This window comes from Bipolaris maydis (genome assembly GCF_028858645.1).
Source record: "Bipolaris maydis strain C4 unplaced genomic scaffold PSV08scaffold_8, whole genome shotgun sequence".
NCBI lineage: Eukaryota > Fungi > Ascomycota > Dothideomycetes > Pleosporales > Pleosporaceae > Bipolaris > Bipolaris maydis.
In genome coordinates, this window is record NW_027093864.1 from 862,730 (window position 1) to 888,787 (window position 26,058).

At 52.3% G+C, this 26,058-nt stretch overlaps 9 protein-coding genes across 9 annotated transcripts; 5 read left to right on the forward strand and 4 right to left on the reverse strand.

The window, feature by feature from the left end:
- Positions 1 to 449: 449 nt before the first annotated feature.
- PSV08DRAFT_410185 (P-loop containing nucleoside triphosphate hydrolase protein) lies at positions 450 to 7,891 on the forward strand (the record flags this gene model as incomplete). Its single annotated transcript, XM_066093849.1, has 4 exons — positions 450 to 1,052; positions 1,103 to 1,287; positions 1,334 to 7,328; positions 7,391 to 7,891. 4 exons carry the CDS (start codon positions 450 to 452, stop codon positions 7,889 to 7,891), a joined length of 7,284 nt encoding a protein of 2,427 aa, XP_065949014.1.
- Positions 7,892 to 8,616: 725 nt separating this feature from the next.
- On the reverse strand, positions 8,617 to 9,449 carry PSV08DRAFT_362801 (uncharacterized protein; the record flags this gene model as incomplete). Its single annotated transcript, XM_014223167.1, has 2 exons — positions 8,617 to 9,252; positions 9,311 to 9,449. The coding sequence occupies 2 exons, from the start codon at positions 9,447 to 9,449 to the stop codon at positions 8,717 to 8,719; spliced, it is 675 nt and encodes a 224-aa protein (XP_014078642.1). The 3' UTR covers positions 8,617 to 8,716.
- Positions 9,450 to 10,879: 1,430 nt separating this feature from the next.
- PSV08DRAFT_45165 (Nitroreductase-like protein) lies at positions 10,880 to 12,207 on the reverse strand. Its single transcript, XM_014223168.2, has 3 exons — positions 11,510 to 12,207; positions 11,289 to 11,340; positions 10,880 to 11,217 (listed from the first exon to the last, which is right to left on the reverse strand). Exons 1-3 carry the CDS (start codon positions 12,140 to 12,142, stop codon positions 10,943 to 10,945), a joined length of 960 nt encoding a protein of 319 aa, XP_014078643.2. The 5' UTR covers positions 12,143 to 12,207; the 3' UTR covers positions 10,880 to 10,942.
- A 261-nt stretch (positions 12,208 to 12,468) lies between these two features.
- On the reverse strand, positions 12,469 to 13,575 carry PSV08DRAFT_391581 (uncharacterized protein; the record flags this gene model as incomplete). Its single annotated transcript, XM_014223169.2, has 3 exons — positions 12,469 to 13,019; positions 13,075 to 13,307; positions 13,428 to 13,575. The coding sequence occupies 3 exons, from the start codon at positions 13,573 to 13,575 to the stop codon at positions 12,699 to 12,701; spliced, it is 702 nt and encodes a 233-aa protein (XP_014078644.1). The 3' UTR covers positions 12,469 to 12,698.
- A 374-nt stretch (positions 13,576 to 13,949) lies between these two features.
- Positions 13,950 to 14,924, reverse strand: PSV08DRAFT_362804 (uncharacterized protein). The gene is made up of 3 exons (XM_014223170.2): positions 14,702 to 14,924; positions 14,411 to 14,639; positions 13,950 to 14,341 (listed from the first exon to the last, which is right to left on the reverse strand). Exons 2-3 carry the CDS (start codon positions 14,510 to 14,512, stop codon positions 14,093 to 14,095), a joined length of 351 nt encoding a protein of 116 aa, XP_014078645.1. The 5' UTR covers positions 14,513 to 14,639; positions 14,702 to 14,924; the 3' UTR covers positions 13,950 to 14,092.
- A 2,822-nt stretch (positions 14,925 to 17,746) lies between these two features.
- Positions 17,747 to 19,432, forward strand: PSV08DRAFT_224523 (uncharacterized protein; the record flags this gene model as incomplete). The annotated part of the gene is made up of 1 exon (XM_014223172.1): positions 17,747 to 19,432. The coding sequence occupies one exon, from the start codon at positions 17,747 to 17,749 to the stop codon at positions 19,430 to 19,432; it is 1,686 nt and encodes a 561-aa protein (XP_014078647.1).
- Positions 19,433 to 19,443: 11 nt separating this feature from the next.
- On the forward strand, positions 19,444 to 19,884 carry PSV08DRAFT_303700 (uncharacterized protein; the record flags this gene model as incomplete). Its single annotated transcript, XM_066092633.1, has 2 exons — positions 19,444 to 19,734; positions 19,790 to 19,884. Coding segments are annotated over exons 1-2 (220 nt in total), but the record flags the coding sequence as incomplete, so codon positions are not given.
- Positions 19,885 to 19,912: 28 nt separating this feature from the next.
- PSV08DRAFT_303704 (uncharacterized protein) lies at positions 19,913 to 20,180 on the forward strand (the record flags this gene model as incomplete). The annotated part of the gene is made up of 1 exon (XM_066092634.1): positions 19,913 to 20,180. A coding segment is annotated over exon 1 (208 nt), but the record flags the coding sequence as incomplete, so codon positions are not given.
- A 355-nt stretch (positions 20,181 to 20,535) lies between these two features.
- On the forward strand, positions 20,536 to 25,878 carry PSV08DRAFT_410187 (eukaryotic mitochondrial regulator protein-domain-containing protein). The gene is made up of 6 exons (XM_014223176.2): positions 20,536 to 21,344; positions 21,528 to 22,056; positions 22,460 to 22,808; positions 23,403 to 23,737; positions 23,790 to 25,366; positions 25,425 to 25,878. Exons 1-6 carry the CDS (start codon positions 20,652 to 20,654, stop codon positions 25,779 to 25,781), a joined length of 3,840 nt encoding a protein of 1,279 aa, XP_014078651.2. The 5' UTR covers positions 20,536 to 20,651; the 3' UTR covers positions 25,782 to 25,878.
- Positions 25,879 to 26,058: the final 180 nt, after the last annotated feature.

Sequence of the window (26,058 nt, forward strand, 5' to 3'; positions counted from 1 at the left end):
TGTAGCATGGTGGAGTGCGAGGCGTCAATGTTTCAATTTCGCGATGGCCTGGGGCCGGCACGTGACGTCGGGACTAGCGTACGATGGCACGGCGCGCGAGTCAGGCCCGCGCCTCCGCTCCACGGCTGCTCGATGTGCTGTCGGCAGGGCGTGGCGCGCGTGCATGTGGCGCACGTGTGGCGTCGAGGGCGGCAGGTTGCTAGGGGCAGGCGGCTATGGTTGTTTACCACGGGCTGCAATGCATCATGCACCCGCCCATCTGCACATCTGCCCTCCACCAAACTTCCCCAGAGGCAGGCCCCGTGCGTTGCTGTGCTTTGCCTGTGTCCCACACTGTGTGCATTTCGGCATTCTGCTCCCTGCACTTGCGTCTGCTGCTCTGCCTTCATACAATGTCCGGCACATAACGCCGTCGCACCCGCTGCTATACCACCACCCACGCCTCCACCATGAGTGCGCCGGCGCCCAATGGACGCCCGTTCGCGCGCAATTCGCGCAACAGTCCTTTTGCCAGGAATGCATCCATAGCTGCATCCGGCCAGAACCCCCCGAACCGCCCACATTCCGCCCTCATCTCGTCACCGCTTGCCGAAGCAGAACCCGCCATGGGCCATTTACGCCATCGTTCCCTCACAAACCTCACCTCCTCCACCATAGGCCGTAGCGACACTGCCCGCTCCCGCTCAAACTCAAATCGCAACAGTACGCCCGGAGGCACCTTTGCACCCCAATTCATCTCCGAAGAAGAAAACGACGCCCCGCGTCTCGGTGGAATCGTCGAGGGCGAGAACGACTTTTCCGGCAAGCGCTATGTCTGGCTTAGGGATCCAGCCACGGCCTTTGTCCGCGGTTGGGTAGTGGAAAACCTCCCAGAGGGAAGAATACTGGTGCAGTGTGACAATGGCACCCAACAGGAAGTCGACGCCGATGCCATTGACAAGGTCAATCCCGCCAAATTCGACAAGGCCGACGACATGGCAGAACTCACACATCTCAACGAGCCCTCGGTCATCCACAACCTACACATGCGTTACCAAGCAGATCTCATCTACGTACGTTCCGCTCACCTTGCCAATTGTGCAACCATGCTGACTTTTTCTAGACTTACTCGGGCTTGTTCTTAGTCACAGTCAACCCCTACTGCCCATTACCCATTTACTCGAGAGAATACATAAACATGTACCGTGGACGGAGTAGGGAAGAGACCAAGCCGCATATCTTTGCAATGGCCGACCATGCCTTTCGAAATTTGATTGAGGAAGGCACAAACCAGAGTATTCTTGTAACGTGAGTTTACACGCTTCTTCAACCAACACCAGCTAATTGTTTACAGAGGAGAATCTGGTGCTGGTAAGACAGAGAACACCAAGAAGGTCATCCAGTACCTTGCTGCAGTCGCCAATTCAGATACCCCACACACAAAGTCGGGAGGACGCCAGCTCTCAAACTTGTCTGAGCAGATTCTACGTGCCAATCCAATTCTCGAAGCCTTTGGAAACGCTCAAACGGTGCGAAATAACAATTCGTCCCGTTTTGGAAAGTTTATCAGAATCGAGTTTTCACGGACCGGCCAAATCGCAGGCGCCTACATTGACTGGTATCTCTTGGAAAAGTCAAGAGTGGTGCGACTCAACTCGAACGAGCGCAATTACCACGTCTTCTATCAGCTGTTGCGCGGTGCAGACAGCAAGATGAGACAAGAATTCTTCCTCGAAAACAAGGACACCGAGGACTTTGACTACACCAAGCACGGGAACGATGTCATCTCCGGTGTGTCGGACCCTGAGGAGTGGAATGCTTTAATCGAAGCCTTTCACGTCATGGGCTTCAGTGACCAAGAGCAATCTACCATTCTCAAGACCGTTGCTGCAGTCCTGCATCTGGGAAATATTCGCGCTATAAAAGAAAGCCGGCGAGCAGATCAAGCAACCCTGAATCTTGCAGCTGAACAACAAGCCGAGATCGTTGCTCAGTTACTCGGCATCTCTGTAGAGGATTTCATCAAGGCGCTTCTGCACCCCCGAGTAAAGGCCGGCAGAGAGTGGGTTGAGAAGGTGCAAACACCAGAGCAGGTCAACCTATCCATTGACGCGCTCGCCAAAGGTATCTACGAGCGTGGTTTCGGGGACCTTGTTGACCGCATTAATCGTCAGCTGGACCAGACAGGTGCTGGTGCAGATGATTCGCACTTCATTGGTGTTCTTGATATCGCTGGTTTCGAAATTTTCGACGAGAATAGCTTTGAACAGCTTTGCATCAACTACACCAATGAGAAACTTCAACAGTTCTTCAATCACCACATGTTCGTCCTGGAACAAGAGGAATATGCCCGAGAGCAGATAGAATGGAAGTTCATCGACTTTGGCCGTGATCTCCAACCTACTATCGACCTCATCGAGCTGTCAAATCCCATCGGAATCTTTTCCTGCCTAGACGAGGATTGCGTTATGCCCAAAGCCACTGACAAGAGTTTTACGGAGAAACTGCATTCTCTGTGGGATCGCAAGAGCACCAAGTACAAACGGTCACTTCTTACCCAAGGTTTTGTTCTTACCCACTACGCTGCTGAAGTAGAGTACTCGACAGAAAACTGGCTGGAAAAGAACAAGGACCCGATCAATGACAACGTCACGCGCCTTTTGGCAGGCTCTTCGGATAAGCAGGTTGCGAATCTCTTCGCAGATTGCGCCGATCCTGACGATGACATGGGTGGAACCCGCAGCCGTGTGAAGAAAGGCCTCTTCCGAACAGTAGCCCAACGTCACAAAGAGCAACTGTCAACACTGATGACCCAACTGCACTCAACACATCCTCACTTTGTTCGTTGTATTTTGCCGAACCACAAGAAGCGACCGAAACAATTCAGTGCGCCATTAGTGCTCGATCAATTGCGCTGTAATGGTGTGTTGGAAGGAATCCGTATCGCGCGTACTGGTTTCCCTAATCGGCTGCCTTTTGTGGAATTCCGCCAAAGATACGAGGTTTTGTGCAAAGATCTTCCTAAGGGCTATGTTGAGGGTCAAGTAGCGGCAAGCATGATTCTTGATAAGCTCAACCTTGACCGTTCACTCTATCGAGTGGGTATCACCAAAGTCTTCTTCCGGGCTGGAGTCCTTGCCGAACTCGAAGACCAACGCGATGCGCTTATCCGAGATATCATGATCCGCTTCCAGTCGGTTGCCCGTGGTTTTGTCCAACGTCGCCAGGCTCATAAGCGCCTTTATCGTGCCGAAGCTACGCGAATCATCCAGCGCAATTTCCAAGTCTACCTTGACATGCAGGCTAATCCATGGTGGAGGCTCTTCACCCGTATGAAGCCTATGCTTGGAGCAACACGCCAGGCTGCCGAAGTCAAAAAGCGCGATGAAATGATCCAGCAACTCGAAGCAAAAATGCAGCAAGAGGCCGCCGAAAAACAGCGGGTTGAGGATGAACGCAGACGCGCAGAGATGGACATCCAACGCATCCAGAAAACCTTGGAGAGTGAGCGTGCGCTAGCATTAGATAAAGAGGAGATCTTCAAGCGCCTTCAATTGCGTGAGGCTGAGCTCGCCGAGAAGCTAGCCGGCGCTATCGAGGATCAAGACCAACTCGAAGACCAACTGGACGCTCTTATGGAAGCTAAGAGGAGAACCGAAGACGAGGCTGAGCATTTGCGCGGGGAGCTTGAACAAGCCGGACAGATCATTAGCAGGCTTGAAACCGAAGCACGAGAGCTAGAGGAGCAAAGTTCTCGGTTGGAAGAACAAATCAAGGAACTCGAAGCCATCAGGACACAACGGACTGAGGCGGAGGAGTCATTAAGCCAGGAAGTGAAGATGCTCCAAAGCCATCTTTCTTTGAAAGAGAGAAAGCTACAGGATCTTGAAGCAAAGCTTTTAAAGACGGACCAGGATCTTGACATCAAGCTGGCAGCTTCGCAGAAAGAAGTACAGTCAGGCAAAAAACAGATTAAGGAACTGTTGGACGAGAATCGCCAAATTCGCCAACAGATTTCAGACCTATCTGCTACGTCCACAAGCTATGAAGATCTCATCAGGCGCAAGGAAAGCGAGTTGGCAATCTTGAAGACTGACTTGAAAAACTACGAAAACGACCGCCGTTTGTTTGACGACGAGAAGCGAACATTGGCCTCTAAGCATGACAGCCTCCAGAGCCGCCTCCGTGACGCGAATGCAGAGCTGGACGCTATGCGCTCGCAGAAACAACAGGTCGAGCGTGAGGCAGCGGATGCGAAGCGTCTTCTTGAGGAGAAAATTTCCGAGGACGCCGAGTACAGCGAGAGCCGCAAGCTCTTGCAAGAGCAAATCGAGGCACTCAAGGGCGAACTCTTCACAGTACAAAAAGAACTCAGTCGAGAAAGACAGTCCCGTGATGACGTTGAGATGCTTGGTGAGCACAGATACGACACACTCAAGCGTGATTATGATGCGTTGAACGAGTCAAAGATCACTATTGAAAAGGAGATGTATGCTCAACAGGATGTTCTGCGACGAGCGACCGAGTCGCGGGCAGCTCACGAAAGGGAGCGAAAAGAGTACCAAACTGAACTGCATACTCTTCGCGAGAAGTATCTGAGGTTAGAGGAGGAGAAATTGGACGCTGATGCTGAGGCAGAGCGCGCACAGGCAAAGCTCGCTCTGGAACGACAGGCTGCTCAACAACGCGAAATCGAATCCAAGGACCAACAGCTCGACCAGCTGGAGGCAGAGCGTGACGAACTGGCTGAGCAGGTTCACAATTTGACCCAAATGCTTGCCGACTCTGATTCCTTCAAAGAGCGGAACGACCAGCAAAAAGAGCGCCTTGAACGCGAGATCGTTACGATCAAAGGACGGCTGACAGCATCGGAGAATGACAACCGCGCTCTTCTCAACAAGCTACAACAAAAGAACTTGGACATTGCTCGGACCAACTCTCGAGTTGGTGACACGCAACGCCTCAAGATTACCCAACTGACCCATGAGAAATCCAAGGTTGAGGAGGAGAACAAGCTCCTCATGCGTCAACTTGAGGATGCTCAAGTTGCCATTACGTCTTTGGAGAAACAAAAGGAGAAGCTTTCTCTGGATCTGGAAGATCTGAATCACGAAATTGCAAGAGAGCACAAGGCCAGTCGTAACGCAGAGAAGGCTTCATCAACCGTCAACATTCAACTCGCCGAGGTCAACCGTAAGCTGGAGACTGAGCGACAACTACGTACTCAAGCTCAGGCCAACACACGTGCTGTTCAGACATCCCTCGACAACACGAACCTCGAGCTGGAAGAATGCCACAAGCAACTCATGCTTCTTCGCAAGGTCTTTGATCCAGAAGCAGCTGACGTAGCAATCACCTACGAAGCCGCAAAGCCCGAGATCGCCAGGACAGTGGATATTGCCGAGCGCCTTGAGTCTGTCAACCAAGCTTTGCGTGTAGCGGTAGAGCGGTATTCCCGTGCTGAATCTCAACTTGACGAACTCCGTGAGAGGCACGAGGGTGAACTGAATGAAATGGATGCCCGCCATGCTAATTCGAAGCGTGCGCTGTTGGAAGAGATGAACAATGGCCAGGTCAACCAAGCCAGTGTCCGCCATACGCCAACACATCACCGAAAAGACAGCGAGAATCGCCGACCATTTTCAATCACAAACACCCCAACTAACCAGCGACACATCAACAATGCAAATGACTCAGCGCGTTCCGACAAGACTGTCGACACTGTTACGTTCAACAATCGCATGGACATGGCTGCCGAACTTGAACAGGTACAGAACCAGTTGCAAATGTCAGAGATGCAAAACAAACACCTTAGAAGTCAGCTTGAATCATCGCAAAGCCGAAACGAGTGGCAGGAAGAAAGCCCATCTATCCGACGTGTACAGAAGCTGGAGCGTGAGAATTACCGTCTGCATGATATGCTGGATGACTCAGCAACAAAGGTTTCTGCACTGGAGCACAGTCTTCGTTCCGGTCAACTTTCCTACCAGGAGGTCCAGACAAAGTCTCATGAGCAGTTATTTGATCTATTGACTTCACAAGAACAATCGCGCAAGTCAATTGTACAGGCACACAACAACGCCATCAATGAACTGGCAGATGCAAAGACCGCCTTTGACGACATCAAAGATGCCAAGATAGCTTTGGAGTCGGAGCTTCGCGAGCTTCACCATGAGCTTCAAGAGATCACCAGTGAGCGAGAGCAGGAGCACGCCAACCACAGCCAGCTCCTCCAAGAGTTTGCTGACCTTCAAATCAGACTGGACAACGAGACGTCAACCCTTGTTGATGTACAGTCAAGCTTGAACATGTACAAGAGTAGGGCTGACGAGTACTTCAACAAGCTTGAACAGGCAGAGATTGCAGTTTTGAGGGCGTCTCGTGCCGAGCAGTTCGCAAGGACCCAAGCTCAAGAAGCTGAAGAGACCTGTGCGACGATCATGGCTGAACGTAAGGAGATGGATGCTATGGTTGAAGATCTACAACGAACAGTTCAAAGATACGACGAGCGTGTCGAAGACCTATCCACAGACCTGGCGGCTGCTCTACAGGCCAAGAAGCGTCTTCAAAATGAGCTTGAAGACTACAGGAGCCAGCACGCTCACGATGTGGAAGACAGCGAGACTTCGCTGGAACAGACCAGGAAAAAGTACCAAACCGAACTCCAGGCGCTCACTCAAGAAATTGATCAGGAACGCGAGAACATAATTCAAGTACGCGAGGAAAACGGACGTCTGCGCGAGGAGATTGAAGAATTAAGGAACAAGTGGGACGACGAGGTTCTGAACTCATCGACCTGGGCAAAGGAGAAGAGCCGTCTTGAGATGACTTTGCAGACCATTTCCGACTCGCGCGACGAAGCTGCCAATGCGCACAACGAGGCGCAATCCAAGATTGTGAGTCTGCTATCACAGGTTCGCACACTACGCACCAACGTCGACGACCTTGCGGCAGAGCGTGATTCTGCCATCGAAGAGAAGAAGCGTCTTGAGTCTCGTCTACAGGAGGCTGCAGCTGCCTTGGATGATCTTTCTCGTTCCGAGTCTCCGGCTACGCGTAACGCTGCTGCTTATGACCGCGACTTGCTGGAGCTCAAATCTGGCCTTGCTCAGCAAGAAGATATTACTGCCGCTGCTGTCGGAAAGATGCGCCGTGCAGAGGCACTCGCACAAGAGCTGCAAAAAGACATTGTCGCTGAGCGTGAGGCAAACGTCAAGCTCCACAAAGACAAGGCTGCAGTGGAGAAGAGCCTCAAGGACCTTCAACTTCGCCTTGTGGATCTCGAGACAAAGGGTTACAGTGGATCAGCTGGCAAGGACGTGCGCTTCCTCCACGGACGCATCCAAGAGGTATGTTCTTCTATTTCTCTCCCTTTTTGTCTGTATCGAATAGTGCTAACAAGTCCAATTAGCTTGAAAAGGCACTCGAAGACAGCGAGGCAACACGCCTGTCTGAATCGCGCAGTGTTCGCAATGTAGACCGAACTGTCAAGGATCTCCAAACACAGATCGAACGCCGTGACAAGCAAAACGCCTCCGTAATGGAAGACCTTAACAAGTCTCGTGACAAGATCTCCAGCCTGCTCGCTACCATTGATGAGCTACAGTCTTCGGACTCGACGAACCAACTCGCCGCTAAGCGTGCCGAGCGTGAGCTCCGCGAAGAACGTGAGAAGAATTTGCGTTTGGAGCGTGAACTCGAAGGTTGGAAAAACCTGCGTGTCGATCGCCGCAGTATCCTTGGCGTTCCGCCAGCCCCTGGTAGTGATGCGGGAGACAGCCGTTCCAGAAGAGGTAGCTCGATTGGCCTTTTGATGGGTGAGATGGGCGAAGCGTCTGCCAACGACAAGGGCAAATATGGCAGTCTTCGATCAAACCTTCGTCGCGTCAGTGGTCAGAAGGGTTTTTTGTAGTTGATGGGATCTCTGAGGGGCGGGGGGTATGGAGGTCCCGGTATCCTTTATTGAAGCTGAGTCCGCCAGCCGAAGAAGAAGAGGACTTGGTAACGAGAGATGTTGGTAATAATGGACATGGTAATATTGTTGAAGAGGTGGAGCTGGACTCGGATGAATTCGCTAGTTTGGCCCATGCGGTGGGGAATCATGCTATTGATGATGCCGCCGGCGGGGCTGAAGAGATGAATTTTGAGATTACGGATGATGAGTCTCTGCCTGGTGATGATGGCGATAGCGCTGTGGGTATCAAGAGAAGGAGGACTATACGCGTCGTCATTAGGTCGAGGGCGTTTTTGTAATCGTTTTGGTTGGAAGGGGAAGAGAGGGGGTGTTTCGCTACTATTGCTTTATGCGGGCTACGCTTATAAGCACTCTGCGCTTTTTTAGCACTTTTTCTTCATGCTGAGCATGGCGTTGCAGTGTGGTGGGCTTATATCCAGGGAACTAGAGGGTCTTGCATGGCTCGGCTCTTAGGTGTGGGTCTTTTGGATAGGCCCTTTTTTCTACATGATTTATGTTGCGTATTACGTTTAATTAACTATCTACTACCATTAATAGCTATTGCGAGTAATATTTCTTTATTCAAGTTGCATGACTTCAGAGATCAAGAGGTGGTTTTGACTTGATGCTGAATTGATGATTCACTGTACAAAAGTGCACTCAAGCAAACTCGAAGTTCAATATGAATAGACCATGTACAATTTACCCCAAATATCTACAATTCGTCAAGGCTATTTACAAAATCACCCAACTAATCCCTTTACCTACCTTTCATCCTCGACCTTAAACACAAGCAAAAGCAAGCAGCGTAAACACCGTCCCCGCATACCCATTCACCGCGCCGGCCACCGCCCCAAGCGCACCCATAACATCCTCACACAACTTACTCTGATCCACCTTCTCCATTGCAATATCCACGCCAACATTCGGAGGCGCTGCATTCGCCATATCCGGCGCCTGATAATTAATGCCCCAGAACCTGGGCACCTCACAATTGACGCCCTTTGATTTCTTCTGCGGACAATACGCCATGGCGGTAGTGCCGAAGCAGTGATCCGTATACGTGACTTCCTCGCACTTTGCGACCTCTTTGGCGGCCAGCGCCAGCATGTCGACGAGCCCGTTGCGGATCCAGGTTGGGTAGGAGCCGTCCGGGCCGAGGGTGACTTTGATGGGGTCGATGCGTGAGGAGCTGGTTAGGATGCCGCTGAGTTCGATGGGGTTGGTTTCGCATTGGCCTGATTCGTGGCAGATGGGGCCGATGGCGGCCATGATGGCGTCGGGGGTTAGGGAGCCGACTTGGACGGTTTCTTTGGAGACTGTAGGGATGGGGTTAGTTTGAGTAGGTGATTGAGGGGTGGGGGGAAAGAAGCGTACAAGTGAGTTTGATGTTGCCTTTGGTGTCCCAGGTTGCTTCGCTGCGCTTGGTGATGGGGTCGTGTTTTATGGATGGCACGACGCCGGCGGAGGCGGTGGCGGCGAGGAGGGTAATGGTGGTGAGGGTGGTGGAGAGCATGGTTAATGGTTGTATGGAGGAGAGAGAAGACTAAATGTAAGAAATGATAATCAAGCTGAGTGTTTAATTGTTGTAGTAGTGGAGAAGCTGAGTAGATGATGATTCTTCCATCTTTCAACGACTCCACGACTCCTTTATACCTCTCTACACTTCCATCTCCTCCATAACTTCACCGCCCAACTCTTCAACACCCCCATCTTCAGGCGCCCTCTTCGCCGTTCACATTGCCCTCGTCCCCTCAGAAGCACCGAGCAAAAAAAAGCCCCATCCAGTAACCCAACTTGTCAATCCCCATATCCACATTCTTGGAGTCGCAAGGGAGGCTCAGATGAAGTTAAACTGACCAATCGTAACTTATTTACCAAGCCCCCCCCCCCCCCCCCCCCTCCCAAATGAACCATCTTGTCCGCAAGCAAAAGAGGGCCTGAAAATAGCTACGTACTTACTACATTGACCTCCCCAGCAAAGATCCCCACAACCCAGGCTGTCCGCATCCGTACCTCGCCTTGGCATCCTACATATTCGTACCTATGCACGGGAGGCCTAGGGCACCTAACCATTCTACCTAGAGACAAAAGTGCACCAAACTTGACCCATCCAACCGGGATCGTAAAAATGCGGACGCTACTAGCATCGGTCCCGCCAAGCCCACCAACAGATTGGGGTGGAAGATGAGGCTGAGTCAAGCGAGGACGAAATCGCCGACCAACTACAAGACGGACCTTTTGTTGGGTTAGGACGCAAGATGGGCGATGCGCAATGGAGACATATGCAGGGGGGGGAGCGGGACGGGACGCCTTACTATCGTATTTCTGTCTCTCTCTCTTGGTAGCAGCAAGGCTGTGAAGACGAAAAGATCGACATGCACAATTCGCACGTACATCCACCACCCCCCCCCTTTCGTTGCTATAACGGTTCAACTACTACGCAGGTAACTACAAACGCTTATCGGCATGACGTCGGTTAGTTCGACTGGTGGGGTATGTTGCTCTGCTCAGCCTTCAAAACAACGGATACACAGCGCACGAACGTGCGAAAATAAAAATAGATTTTCTGGGGGGGGGGGGGGGGGGGGGGGGGAAGGGGCTGGGGCAAAGGCTGTGTGAGTAGGGATTGGGGATCGTGTGTGTTTGTGGAGAGAGAGAAAGAAAGAAAGAAAGAAAGAAAGAAGAAAGTCTGCTTTGGATCGTGAAGTTTGGTGTGTAAAGGGGGAACAAATTGCTCGCTATGGTCGCAAAATTACATATGTACATACCTTTTGGGAGGGAAGAAGATGGAAGTTATTGGTTTTTTTTTTAGAAAAAAAGAAACAAACTCCACGTCTGAAAATCGCGACATGTTTCATACACAAGGGTTACAACAATCTCTTTTTTTTTTGCACACGAACAAACGTGATGGAAAAAGGTCATAAGGTCAAAAGGGTATATATTCTCTCCTCTCTCTCTCTCTCTCTATAATTCATTGTTTTTCTTGCTTTCCGCGCAATCTGGCGCTTAGATGTTAGCTCCATGCACGAACAGCCTCGTACCATGTGTAGGCTTGCTCTCCTTCTTGCCGGGTTCGCCGGCGCGGCCGCCAAAGACGAGCTGGGCGCGGAGTTTCCAGTCGACGGGGATTTTCCAGTGCTCTGCGGCCTTGGGGTCGATGACGGGGTTGTAGTGCTGGAGGTTTGCGCCGAAGCCTTCGGCTTCGAGGGCGACCCAGAGGGCGTATTGGTGCATGGCGTTTGTCTGATCGGACCAGTCGCCAAAGTGGTGGGCATAGATGGCTGTTTTGGGGTTAGTGTATTATAAAGGGTTTGAAATGAATTGGGTCAGGTGGTTTGAGGGTGTGACGTACGGAACGCTTTGCGGAGTCCTTCGACTGGCTCGGGGTCTTCGTAGAAGAGAATCTGGGATTGGGTTAGTGCATTGCCTTTTGTGCTTCTCAATGCTTCCGGTATAAGACCGCCGCAGTTGGTGGTAGAAGCTTGGGTATTGTATGGTGGGGCAAGCAAGATCTTGTATACATTACAAGACCTCCATAGCGACGGCAATATTAGGAAGAGAAGTAATACATACTGTTCCGTAACCAGCCTTGAATCCGGCGATTCTTTGTTGTGTTCCGGCGAACTTGTCCTCGGGGGTAAGAGGCTTCAAAACCTCAAGGGCATAGTCCCAAAACTGATCATGGTCCTTGTTCAACAGCACAACGAGACGGGTGCTCTGAGAGTTGAAGGATGAAGGAACGTTAAGCAGAGCCAGCTCTGCAAGTTCGACAATCTTCTTGTCTGAGATGGGCGATTCCTTGTTGATTGCGTAGATTGTGCGACGCTCCTTGATGGCGTCGAGGAAAGACTTTTGAGCAGACATGACGGGCGATTTTGTTGAAAACGCTGAAGAGGAAGAGGCAAGCTTGCTTGGAGTAGTGGTAGAAGAGGGAATTGAGGACTGTGGTGTCAAATGGAGCGGTGAGGCCACGCTCTTGTATCCCCCGACCCACGCACGATACCTGGCAGCGCGCAGGGTATTTCCCAGCATCTGCGCCATGGACTCGGATAGTTGTAGTGGGGAATCCGTGGAAAGACGGTCTTCGGATACGTCCTGGGCCGGTGATTGGAATTGTGTAGGTGCTAGTATATTCTGCAGCAGCAAGGCAAGTAGCAGGCCCGATATCAGGCCGATGAACAATGAGCGAGCAGCTAAAACGGCCATGGCATGACGTGGTCAGTTGAGGTTTGTAAGATTGGCACAAGCAACGGCAGATGCCTTTAGTTGTTAATACTACGATACATACGCAATAGTTTCGTATGCCATCTGACCGCCTAATGTTGCCATCGCCGTGTCGGCACGTAACTGTGTCTGGTTGCCGAGACGATTTACAATCATCTGTCAGCTACATTGCTTGAGGCGCGCACTAATTCCGCACGAGGTTGTCATCCACTCCACATCCCGCGAGGCTTACGTACACATCATGTTTCACTTTTGATACTTGACGTTCTGCAACAGCCCCGCGTACAACGTGCAAATATGTCGGTCAAGTCACACTAAGTCAACAGGAAACTGATACGTCTACTTTTTTGTTTGATAATTACATAGCCATGCCAGTACACCACAAAGCTTTCAAGTTACGAGGCGCCGTCTCGCAGAGCACTACTCTAAGCTTTGATTCTAGTGGCATTGGCTAATACCTTTGCTGATAGAACTTCTGACAGTGTTTCCTATATAGCACTTTGTCTTGCAGCCACCGGGATCACGCACCGAAAACAATTCAAACGCCCTTTTGCTCGCCCTGCTCAAGTGGACCTTGGTGGCCCATCTTCTCGGTCGTGTCCTGGGAGGATCCATATGTGTGCCCTTCACGCAGATGATGAGGAACCCATTTGGATGAAGTACGTGGCGTAGTCTCTTCAAGCATTCGGTCGACTTGCTCAAGAGACAGGCCCTTTGTCTCAGGCACTAGGAAATAGGCAGAAACAACGCAAGCACTGCACGTAGCACCCCAGACGAAGAAGACCTTTGCCTTGAGATTTCCATAGCTCTCGTCGACCATGTAGGGAGTAATGAAACCGATGATGAAGTTCCAAAACCACTGTTCAAGATTAGCCCTTCTTCGTTTGACTACCGTATACGACACCACTACTTACGTTGCTAGCAGTCGAGAGAGCAACGCCCTTGGCGCGAATGGGCAAAGGAAAGATTTCTCCAATGACTACCCAGGCTGCTGGTCCCCAGGTGGACGCGAAGAAGAAGATGTAGAAACAGGTGAAGACGATCAGCCATGTACCAGCGGCCTTGCTGCCTTCATCGACTGTGCCGACAATGGCAATGACGAACTCGCAGACGAGCATGCCAATGGAACCAGTGATGAGAAGCATGTCTTGTAGAGGAGACCGTCATATGCATCCTTGTCGTTTGAAGGGCCTGGTCGTTATGCTTAGTATACAGACAAGACATCATAGCGCCTCAGATGTTAGCCCCGCGTTTGGACTGGACTTACTCCCAAACTGCTGCTTGAAGAACGACATCCCAAGTACTCCATTGATGTATCCGGAGTCATAACCGAACAGAATGCCACCAAAGGCCGCGAAGACGCAGAGGAGATATCCTCGAAACGTGACGGGCGCTTCGACGCGGTCGTGCCTCATGAGGCGTACTGCTTGCTTTGTTGTGTCGTGTGGAGGCTTTGGATCGAATTGTAGATACTAGAGTCGAAACTCGAACGCGTCGTGAGATGGAGTAACGAGCGAAGTGTGGCGAGAAGATCTTCTGCTGTTTTGGTGCAATTGGGGAGATAAATAGTACACTGACTGACGAGAAAAAAAAAGGGCTTGTGTGGCAAACGAAATAGGAGATAGAGCAGACGGAAGCGACGAGTGAGTGAGAAATTGCTTGGCGTGGAAATGAGTGCGCAGCCAAAGTAGTCTGGAGTGAAAGCGCAATAACGAACAAAGTATGACTTGACTTGGCATGAGATACAAAATTGCAGTGACGGTGTAGAAGCGCGCTGGAGATGGAATCGCTGGGGACAAAGCGTGTAGAATATCTCGATTTGTGATATCCTAGCAGATTGAAGAAAAAGGGTGATTTAAAGTCAACCAAAGGAGCGAATATCAACAACTCAAACGGTACCAAGTAAAAAAAAACCCCCGCGTAGAACACAAGTCAACTTGGTGCAACACCCTGCCGCATCGCCTCACTATAACTCGGCGGCGCTTCCTCCTCACTTAGCCTCTCTGCACTCAAACTTCTCCGCCTGTAATGGTGCTGTGATTCAGACTGTTGCCCCTGACGAGCGTCATCCAGTGCTCGCTGCGCATCCGCACGCTTCTTCTGCATCTGCTCCTGCCGCTGCCGAGTCGTCATGGGCGGTGGGGGTGCAGACGACGAAGTGCCGTATATTGCTTCATGTTGCTGCGCGAGAATGTCAGTATACAAAAAACGATATCAGGCTATGAACTCGGTGGGAGGGGCGATGTATACAGCGATGGCCTTCTTCTCTTTTCGTTCTAGTCTTTTCTCGGAGATTGTGCGGCCGAGTTTTTCGGCGCCTAGACCGATGCCAATAGCGATGAGACCGGCCATGGTAGGGTGGTTGATTTGATTTGGTGCAGAGAGATGGAGTTTGTTTGGAATGGGCTGCGGGAGTTGATGTACAGGAACCCTGTTGAGGTGGCAAGATGGGGTGTGAGTACGTAAGTGGGTGTTGCACCTGCTTTGCGCAAAACGGGATGAGCAGACCGTTGGACCAAATGATAGAGGTACGTTACTAACTGGTAGGTATACAGTGGGGTGGGAATGCTATGACGGATTAAGGGTGGTGCCCTGATGTGTGATATATTGACCGGGTTTTCTTGAGATGTAGTGATTTGCGATTCTAGACTTTTCAGATTATGGTGAACAATATTATACAATGGGACTACTGTCTTTAGTGATGTTCAAACCAACAGTTGCCCCTTCCTGCCGTTATGTACAAATCACACGCAGATAGTGGTGACGTATGATGGGGTGTGGCGCAGCATGTGATGCTTGATTGGTTATTGCATGACTGGTAGCGAGGCAAGTGCGATATAGTCGTTTGTTGTGGGAGATGCATTTTCTATCGTTTTGTGGAAATCTGGAGGCGAAATTTTCCATCATTTCGCGGTCATGTTTGTCGATTAAGGACTATTGGTGTGATTTGTCAACGATAAGACAGGAAGCATGCGAGTGGTAATGCGATGTAACTTTGACAGCATGCGTCGCAGCCCCCACTTTTGTTTTTGATGTGTGCTAGAGGGTCTAGGCAACAAACACGTATACTGTGTCGATGTTGCCTGTGATAGCTAGCTGCTTTCCACGTGGGAGTAGAATATTGCCATTGGCCACACGTAAGGCAAGAGACACATGTTTCGATGTCAAGATTGGGCAATATTACATGAACCAAGATCGTCGGCTGGGATATGGCTGATCATCATATGTGCCAGGGCGAACGATGGGTCAGAGTATGCTCACTCTAGTGATTGGCCTTTTTTATACGACATTGTGTTGTTGTGCATAAGCACGTGATGAGGAAACAGAAGCTGAGGTGGTTGAAAAGCCGTCCTGCTTGTGCAACATGTGATGAAGTAAGAGGGCCAAGGGATTTGTCGGTATACAGTTTGACCATGCAGTGCTTACCGAATGCTTACCAGTCCGTAACCAGTATTCTTACAGCCTGACACGAAAGCTAGGGGCTCGACAGAGGTGGAGTGTGGGTGCTACAGTCGATTCACAACGTTCTTGTGGCTCGTGGGAAATCAGGGTAAATGTGATGGTAATACCGAAACCTGTCCAATCAGCAGGCAGAGATAGCATGCCCACCACTTGGACGCTGGACATTCTACCAACCAGGGCGCCACTTTCATCATCCACGGGGCTGAGAAGGGTTTGGCTGGGTGTAGTGGTGTCGGGGCTTGATTGGTGCATGTCGCGACGAGATTGCACAATGAGCATGAAAGTCCGAGGGGGCGAGCGGATGCGGGTGGAGGCATCACATGGGAGAGGATGATAACGTTTCAAGATAGTTTGAGCGGCCGAGGAAGGGAGAGTGTGCATGGTGTTGGGGAGGGTTGCCGGCTTGGACGAGGAAGCGGGGCATGCAACGATGCACAGGTCGTGAAGCAGGAAAAGGGTCGTGTCAAGTATGGAGGCAGGCGGTACTTGCTGGCTGGCTGGCTGGCTGGCTGGCTGGCTGGCTTCTTGGGTTACAGGACTTTTGTGATGAACCGACGCACCGTGACTCGAGAGGGTTGTTGGACAGGCGATGGCAAGAGACAAAGTAAGTATGTAGGCAGCATGGACGGGGGCGCGGGCCAATGGGAGGGGGGACAGGGGAGGGACGGAAAACAGGCTTTTGGGGCCATGGCCCAATCAGCGAGGCTGCGGGCGGCCCACTGCTCGGCTCTAGTCGAAGAAGAAGGGTGAACGGGAGCGCCATGCATCTGGCAGCGCTGCACGTGGCCAGTCACAGCGACGAGGGGTTTTGCCGGCCAGAGGTCTAGAGGAGATTGCCAACAAAGACCGTGGTTGCTTTTGGCTCGGGCGTGGACCGGCATGCCGAGGGCAGCGGCGGGCTTGGGTGATTGGTGGCTGGGGCCGATGGATGCTGCGTCTGCTGCCTGACCTAAAAGATGACATGGGTTTCCGACGCGGGAGGATAAGGTTGGCCACAGCAGCACCGAGCAGCGAGCAGCGAGCAGCGGGCAACGGGCAACGGGCAGGCCCCCAAGCAGCAGCACGAGAGAGGCGTCGCAGTTGGCGACGGCCTAAGGCGACGGCCATTGGCGAACAGCAGTTCCGTGGATCTCGAGCGCTGGGTCCTGAGGCCGATCTCGCTGTGGGCGCGGGCGCGGCCATGATTCGCTCGAGGCCCGGTACTTGGGGCGCCAAACAGGCGGGCGTGGTGGGCATGGGCGGCTTGGTCGCCAGCCCGGCCACGGCTGGGGCAGGCACCAGGAGCCACAACCACGAAGGCGGGCTGCGGCACTGCACTAATGCTCCCTTGCTGCCATTGCCATTGCCATTGCCATTGCCAATGCCAATCCCACGCTATCCTCGCGCTCCTTTTTCTGCCTGCCTGCCTGCCTGCCTGCCCTGCCCTGCCCTGCCCTGCCCTGCCCTGCTCTGTTCCCCTACTTGCCTCTCCACCACCCCACCACAACAATCACGTCCTCCTTCTCCATCATCAGCACCCACCCCCCACTGCCACCACCACTCCTTTCCCCCCCTCCTGCAAGACTGCAATCCCAACCGCGCCAGCTCCACGGCTGCGACGACGACTAGCACCACGGCGATCGAGAAAAACAAGAGCAGGTGCAAGACAGCTGCGACTAGTTGGGCACCACCATCACTACCATCCTCCTCCCCTCCTACGGCTGCAGTGTGCCTGTGAGTGCGTATATCCTCTGACGACACCCGGCGCGGCTCCTGGCCCTGCCGCCCATTGGCTTAAGCGTCCCACCCCCCAGGCCGCTTCGACAGCGCGGATCGCCCAGGCTCGCCGTCGCTCCCAGCTCGAGTCCGCGTCTGCGCCCAAAAAGCCCCTCTGCCTACCGCCATCGCCGGCCTGAGTCGACGCCTGTTTTCTGCCCACCCTCCGCACACCACCGTCACCTCGCTCTCTCGCATATCCCCTTCGTTTCCAACAGCGCATACGACCTCTCTCTCTTTGTCTCTGGCGCATGCTCATCCCGTCTCCCGCTGCCTGCCAGCGCTGCTCTCGGCTGCCCGTCGCACCCTTCTGGCCGCGCCCTTTGTCCCTGCGACACCCGTCCCGACAGCGTCACCACACACGACACCATGGCCACCAGACCTAGCCCCAGCAGCACAAGTCCTTCGGTCCTGTCCAACAGCCCCTTCCCCCACGGCTCCCACACCAGCTCCACATCGTCATCGCCGCCAAAGCTCTTTGCCTCGCACAACACCATGACTGCCGACGCCTTTGCACCGCACGCCTATCCCACCCCCGGTGCAATCGGAGAGCGCAGGCCCACGGACAAAGGCTCCGTCGTCAGCCCTCGCCACAGCATTCTTTTGCGCAAGCTGCCCAGCAACAGCGACCGTGAGGCAGTGCGCAACATTCTCCTCTTTGCCAAAGACCTCATTGACTGCGAGGTCCTCTCGCAGCCCAGACACGCAGACGACAAGGGCTTTGCCTGCGCCGTCGCCCACTTCCAGACGTACGAGGGCGCAAAGGAAGCCCGCGACCTACTAAACGGCAAGCGCAATGCTACCAACGATGCCACACTGGTCGTCGAGTTGATGCACGAGGCACCGTCCGGCACCGTCGGGTCGCGTCGCAACACCCTCGACAGCATACCCGCGCGCCAGGCCTCCGTGGTAAGCTCAATGTCCACCTCGACTGCCAATGGACGACAGTCATCGCGATACAACGGCACCTTCCAAAACATGGAGAAGATGTCCCCACCCAACGGGACCCCAGGTCTTGGCAACGGAGAATTCCCGGTCAACAACCTCTTCTCGCCGACATCTCCCGTCAACACGTCTTTTGCGAGCCGCAACTTGGGCAAGTCAGTCATCAACGACGAGGCCGACGACGACGATGGCCTGCTGAACGAGTCGATTGGATATGCCACTGGTGGCCCCCAGGCTCAGTCAAGCATGCAGCGTCGCGCCACAAACCCAAACTCTTCTACCATCCCCGTCCAGCGTTTTGGAAGTCTTTCTCTCAACACCAACGGCGCTACTGGAGTCAAATCCCCGCCCATGTCCACCTATGCATCCCCTCGTTCGGGCTCCAACATGCAATCGCCAGTTCCCACCATGTCTACCATGTCTGCCATGTCTCCGCATAGCATTCCATCTGCCTTGAGCAGTGGACCGAGCACTGGCTACCAGCAGTATTCTCAGCATTTTGCAAGGCCCACGTATCCGCCCGTGAACCCCGCCGATCAGAACCCACCGTGCAATACTCTTTATGTGGGCAATCTTCCAATGGACACTTCCGAGGACGAGCTCAAAGCCGTCTTTTCAAAGCAGCGCGGATACAAGCGCCTCTGTTTCCGGACCAAGCAGAATGGCCCCATGTGCTTTGTCGAATTCGAAGACACATCGTTTGCTACCAAGGCTCTCAACGAGCTCTATGGATACATGCTCCACAACAGTGTCAAGGGCGGTATCCGCCTGAGCTTTTCCAAGAATCCCTTGGGTGTGCGCAGCGGCCAAAACTCTGGTCTCGGTCCACAGTCTGCCATCACCCCAACTACCCCTCTTTCAGCTTTTGGAAACGGCGTCGCTGCCCCTCCTGGTTTCTCAACAGCTACTGGCCCACCACCGGGCTTGTCAGCACCTCCCGGCCTATCCGCGGCAGGCCACGCCAATGGTAGCTCTGCCTTTGGCATGTATGCCAATGGGGGTTTCGGCATGGGTCCCAACGATATGGCCGCCTCTATGCGTCAACCACTAGCGTCCAGCGGCACCGGCAACGGCTTTGGAGGCTACTCCTCATTCATGATGGGGCGCTAGGCGCACCCATACTAATCTGCTATGCCATTACGAGTGATGATAACGGAGTCGACGGCGCATTCATCACCGAGCATTTGCAAATTTTGCTTCGTCTATTCTTGACACTATTTTCAGTCATTTCAGTCATGGCAAGGTGTTGAGTGTCTGGGTTATATTTGGCTTCATTAAACTACGGGCATGGGTACTGGCGCGGAATCTCCTGGGCTATCATGCCCGTTGGACGTGGACCTCTTTCCAGCATACAGCGATGATTCCCCCTTGTGCGATTGCTCATTTGGTTCCCCCCATGGAGTTCGGAGAGAGTTTTCATGTTATTTTCTGATCTTTTTTGATTCCCTCCCCATGCACGGTCCCTAGGCTTGCATCTATCCAGAGTATTTCTTCTGTCATTTTCGCAGGAAAGTCGGATTGCGTGGACATTCCCATGTTCATGTTGTGGGCATATATTTGGGGTTCTTTTTTTTTCCATGTTTTTTTTTCTCTTATTCATTTGCAGCACATTTGTTACTGGCACTCATCGTTCGGCGCGACCAAGTTCTAATGGGCATTGACTTTCCATGGGCGACTAGCAGAACATGCAGGTGTCCGTGTCTTTGCATGGAAAGCACTTGGATTAGTTTACGATTGTTTCTTTTCGTGTTTTTAGGGGTTCATTTACACGATAGATGCGCATGCAGCGCTACGATATGTCTGGGCTGGACACTATCCTGTCTTTACAGTGTATTGATTCGTTGGCATTCACGTTTCGCTCATGTTCCCCTCACAGTGGCTTTTGCTCTGTATGCAACGGTCTTGTTTTACTCAATACCCTTTTAAATGCAAACGTGGAGTTAGGGATAGAATCTAAGGTGCATCTAACAAGACCTCATTGACTATGGTGATGCTATGCTTTCGTTTGTTGTTTCATGTGTGACTGGGTAGATGTCATGAAGCCCTTGCAGTCTAAAAATTTATAAACTAAAATTGCATCAAATGGCTCAATTTGTGGTACGTCCAATTTCCATCTCCGGTGCAGTGCAAAAGTCCCAAGGCTACGCTGTGTACGGATGCCAAGACGCTAGCCACAAATTCCGACTTGCTCAGAATTTCCTGCAAGCTAACCATCACTTCACACACTGCTGCAGCACTACCTATTACACCCATCCGCCTCTTCCCTTCTTCTTCCCCTCTTGTAATTCTATTCGCCCATGCCAATGCGGTAGCACCTGCCCGACCCAACATGCCTCCTCGGTTACAAGCTTCAAAGTTTTCAGCACCAGCTGTCCCACAGATTTCCTCGTGCTCAGTCGCGAGGCCACATACTCCGTCGTTACCAGTGCGGTCATCACGGCAATTCTCACAGACACCATGTGCCCAAGTGACATTACGGCGGAGGAAATTCTATGAGTGGCTCAATGGGCCTGGCCGACAGCTGAAGGAGCCCATACCTGGTTCAACAAATTACCTAGGAGCCTACGACAAGTTTGGCAACTTAGTACGTGCAGGCCCAGGATGGCGAAAGGATGGCGCTGCGAAAGCCGCTACTTTGAACAAGACGGACACATCCAATGCCGAACCCCAGGCGGACAAGCCGGCCGAGGAGAAGACGCCTGAAGCACAGGAGAATCTGGACGAGCTGGAAGCAGCGATACGGTCTAGTGATGCTGAAAACAAGGAGATGAGCAAGAAAGGCGAAGAGGCGGATGATGGCAAGCTTCCCCCAGAAACGGCGGAAGACCTACGACCGTTTCCCCTCAACCAGTATTTTCGCAGTCAACCAGTCCTCAGCGAGGACTTGCGCGAAGCGATATACAACCGAGTGAAAAAGGAGGGCGCAACCGTATCACTTGCTAGTGTCGAGTTCGGCGTCAGCAACGAGCGTGTCGGCGCTGTGGTGCGTTTGAAGCAGATGGAGAAGGAGTGGGTAGCCCAGGTATGTTACATTTTTTTTCTCCTCCTTTCCACGACATGATGAGCTTCTTAAAAAAAATCGATTAGTCTTTAAGACACCCACATGGTTACAAAACTTAAGTCATGCTCTTGCTGAACGTCGTCATCACATCTACTATACAAACCACAATACGCTCGACAACAATTGCTGACGAGATTTCAACAGGGCAAGAAGCTGGCATTACCTTACTCCAAAGCCGTCCTTTCAATGCTTCCTACAACACCATATATTGACCCCTCCTTGCCACAAAACAAAGGAAAGAGGCCAGTCACTCATGAACCTATTAATGACCTCATTGTGCACCCTGCGACACGACAACAATTATTTGTGCCAGTTGCCGAGTCGCGCCGCTTCACACGTGTCGATGCTGGCAAGGCGTTTGATAACAACCTCTTGCCTGCTGATGCGCGTATTCCCCACCCAGAACTGGTGCAGGCAGAGCGTGAACTCGAGGCAGGCCTTAGCTTCGAGGAGCGAAGGAAGCTTGCTGAAGAGCGCCTAGAAAAGCAACAAGAGCAGAAGAAGAAGGAGGATAGAAAGAAGGAGGCCGAGCTCAGGGCCTTGAAGGTGGTGCCCCAACGGAGATGGGATTTTGTTATCCAGGACGTTAGTGTCGAGGCTGCGGGACGCGATGGAAGAGGAGCGGCGGCAGCTGGATGGCGGTATGGTGTACCACATCAGGACCGCAAGCGAGGTATACCCAAGATCCCTACGCGGGTAGAAGCATAGGTGCATCTTAGTGTAAAATCACATGATCAAAGCACGCGTCCAAAAAAAAAGGATCGCACAAGGGAAGCAGCCCAAAACTCTTACGCAGTCCATGGCATGGACTTCCTTGATGTATAACATATTGTACCATCATGACTCTACATGCCTACAACAGGGCGCATCATGAATGATTACGACTTTTCCTACAAGAGCATGCATTGTGACATGGTGTACACGAACCGAGTCCATTGCTGGCTCTTGCCATGTACATATTTCGACAGGACTTTTCTTTTCCTCACCGGTACTGGACCTTTTGGCCACCCCGCTTCTCCATCTTAGCCTGTCTCTTGCTTGCCTGCGGCTGGGGCACACCTGCAGCATCCTGGAAGCCGCCTCTCATGCCAGAGTAAGTGCCCCAGGCAGCATAGGCACTGTAGGCGGGGATGACAGTCCACAGAAACCAAGCATAGTCGCCCACGATGGCAGCCAGAATGATGCAGCCATAGGTCCAGTAAACAACATCCCACATGTACTCGGTCAGGCCCTTGGCATCGAGATCCTCGCCAGGTCGCTTCACGGCGCCATCGGTAGTGAGGGTGGGGCGAGAGAGACGCTCAAAGTAAAGTTGGATGATGAGCTGCGGGGCCGAGAGGAGCAGGTAAAGAAGCAGCGACTTGCGGGACAGAGAGGATCGGAAGATGAGGGCTCGGAACAACCACCAGAGGCCATGGACAACTAGTGTGACGTAGAGGGTCTGGTTAAGGCGCTTGGTGTTGGAGGCGGCAAGCGTTTTGGTAGCTTTCTAGGCAAGGGATGAGCGATTGTCGAGGGGAGATGAGTTTCTTCGACGACGCATCTCGCGGCGGAGGACTGGTGTGGCGTGCAAGACGTACCTGTGCCATGATGACGGCGAGTGCGGTGAAGCAGCAAAAACAGGGTGCGGAACTGTGAAGGAGGATTGTGATGTGTATGGCCCGAGCGCCATAACAAGCGCGCGCAGCCTAGATCGCGACAAAGGCGAGCAACAAACGTCGCGAACATCGCCGCCGCCGCCGTCTCTTCTCCCTACGCACTCGTCCGGGCTATACCGATCTCTACTGCCGTTGGAGTTGTGTGAACCCGTGTTTACCAATTCACTTTGTCGAACACGCCGCCAGCGTCACTCCGAACAGCGACCGAGACACTCGAACGACCTTTACCACAACACGCCTCCCCTACGACTACCCCCTCGGGCCCACGCCCTCACCAAGTCTTACCGCCACCTCCACTCGTCTCATGACCACTCGTACTATGAGCCCTCCAGCCTAGATCCTCGCCTTGTTGTCAGGAAAGCATGTCACCCCCGCCAGGCGTCAATGCCCAGCTGCGCCAGCTCATACACTACCATCTCGACAACGGCTTTGTTGAAAACGCCCTATTCCTTGCTGGCCGCTTGCAAGCACTCGAACCCCGCAATCCAGATGCAGCGCACCTGCTTGCTCTCTGCAATCTTCGCCTCGGTAGATACAAGGCCGCCTTTGACGATGCGCGCACCAAGGGAATGCACACGCAGCATCTGGGATGCGCTTACGTATTCGCCCACGCTTGTCTCGCCCTAGGCCGCCACGAGCAGGGTGGACAGGCGCTGGAGAAGGTGCGCAGTCTGTGGGCAGGACGCAACCACTGGAGTAGGTTGTCCACGCAGGCCTTCTCGGCCTCGATCCGCTAACAAGAAACTAGATAAACACTCCGAGACTTCGCGACGACATGTTCCAGATGCAGCAGCCTGCTATTGCCTGCTGGGAAAACTATACGCAGCACATGGCGATACAAGGAAAGCCATTGACTACTTCGTCGAAGCGCTCAAGATCAATTCCTTCATGTGGGATGCATTCACCGGCCTCTGCGATATTGGCGCCGTCGTCCGCCCACACAACATCTTCAAAATCACACCCGACATGCTTCCCTTCGCCTCAACACCCGATATAGATCCCTTCAACACGTCAAGGCAAGCCAACGACGGTGGACTGAATATGGGAGGATCAAATCTGCTTTCAAAGCTGAATGGTCGCGCTACGCAACCCAACACACACCATGAATTCGACACTCCAGTAGCGAATGGCCAGAATATGCATGATGAGCATGTCATGATGGCTGAAACTGGCGGCCCTGTCATGTCACGGGCAGTAACTTCAAGGGTACGCACCAAGACGAACCCAGATGGCGACCAGACGGACATCCCACGACCCGTATACCAGAACGGACATAAGAGGACCGTTTCTGGTCATTCATTACACCAAACACAGAACGCACCTCCCCAACCGTTGGACCCTACTGCAGCACCACCACGGCGTAGTGTGAGATTGTTAAACTCCATTACCCAGATTCGACCATCAAACCCCAGGCAAGGAATAACATCAAGTAAAGAAATGGAATCGAAAGAGCGGCGTGAGATGCGAAAAGCAAGAGCCGTAGCTCCTAAATCACGATCAGGGACTACATCGACTGTAGGAAGAGTTGTTAGTGGAAACAGGAAACCGCATATCGAGGTGTCTGAGCCATCGAAACCTGAGGGCAGGCCTCAAAATGGGGCGCCAGTGGCTGTAGCTCCACCTCCAAGAATGGCTCCATCGGCCGACACATCACGGGAGCGGGAGGTTTTAAACTGGTTGCTGGACCTACTTCTCAAGATTGGTTCGGGCTATCGACATCTGAGTCGTTATGATGCGTCCAAGGCGTTGGAAGCATTCACAGCCGTACCCAAGGCACAGCGCGAAACACCCTGGGTCCTTGCACAAATCGGCAAAGCGTACTACGAGCGCACACATTACGCAGAAGCAGGCAGCACATTCCGAAAGATTCGAGAAATGGCGCCTTCTTCATTAGAGCATATGGAGGTATATTCCAACACATTATGGCAACTGAAAGATGAGGTATCCTTGGGCCACCTTGCCCACACGCTTATGGATCAAGACCGACTCTCTCCACAAGCATGGTGTGCACTCGGCAATGCTAGTTCTCTGGATCGGCAGCATGATGATGCTGTAAAATGTTTCTCACGCGCTACACAGCTGGATCCAAAGTTCGCCTACGCCTACACACTACAGGGACACGAGCACGTAGCGAACGAAGAGTTTGATAAAGCCATGGCTGCTTACCGCAACGCCATTAGCGCAGATAACCGGCACTACAATGGCTGGTATGGTCTGGGCAATGTGTATGAACGTTTGGGCAAGTATGAAGTAGCCGAGAAGCACTATCGGGCGGCAGCAGAAATCAACCAGAACAACGCCATGATACTTGTTCGAATTGGTCTTGTAAGTCATTTGCATACACACACTACCTCACTTCAACCACTAACAGAAAAACCCCTAGGTTCTGGACCGCATGAAGAAAATTGAGCCCGCCCTCTTGCAATTCGAAAACGCCATCAGAATCGACTCGCGCTCAGTCATGGCCCGCTTCCGCAAATCTCAAGTCCTGCTCAAACTCAATGCCCCACAAGAAGCGCTCAAGGAACTCTTGTACCTCAAAGACGCCGCACCGGACGACCCAAACATTCATTTCTTGCTGGGAAGATGCTACAAGAAACTGCGCGACCGCTCAAGTGCCATCCGCCACCTTACCATTGCCATGAATCTCGACCCAAAAAGCCACGGCGTCATCAAAGAAGTCATGGAGAGTATCGATCAAGAAGATGATGGAGGATGGAGTAGTGAAGATGAGCATTGATTTTGAAACCAAAAACAAAAAGAGAAATCGTCTTCTACTTGTTCTTTTTTTTTTAAAAAAAAAAAAAAGAACGAAAGAACTACTTTGTTTATCTTTTATTCTTCTTGTTTTTTTTTTACGAATGACCTTCATGACTCTCTCTTTCTCTCTTGAGAGACTTTTTATCTCACGTCTACTTCTTCTCCGTCTTCGTCTTCGTCTTCGTCTTCGTTGCTTTGATGATATGAAGTAAGAAGAAGAAAAAAAAGTTCTCGCTCTCTCCATGATGATATTATCA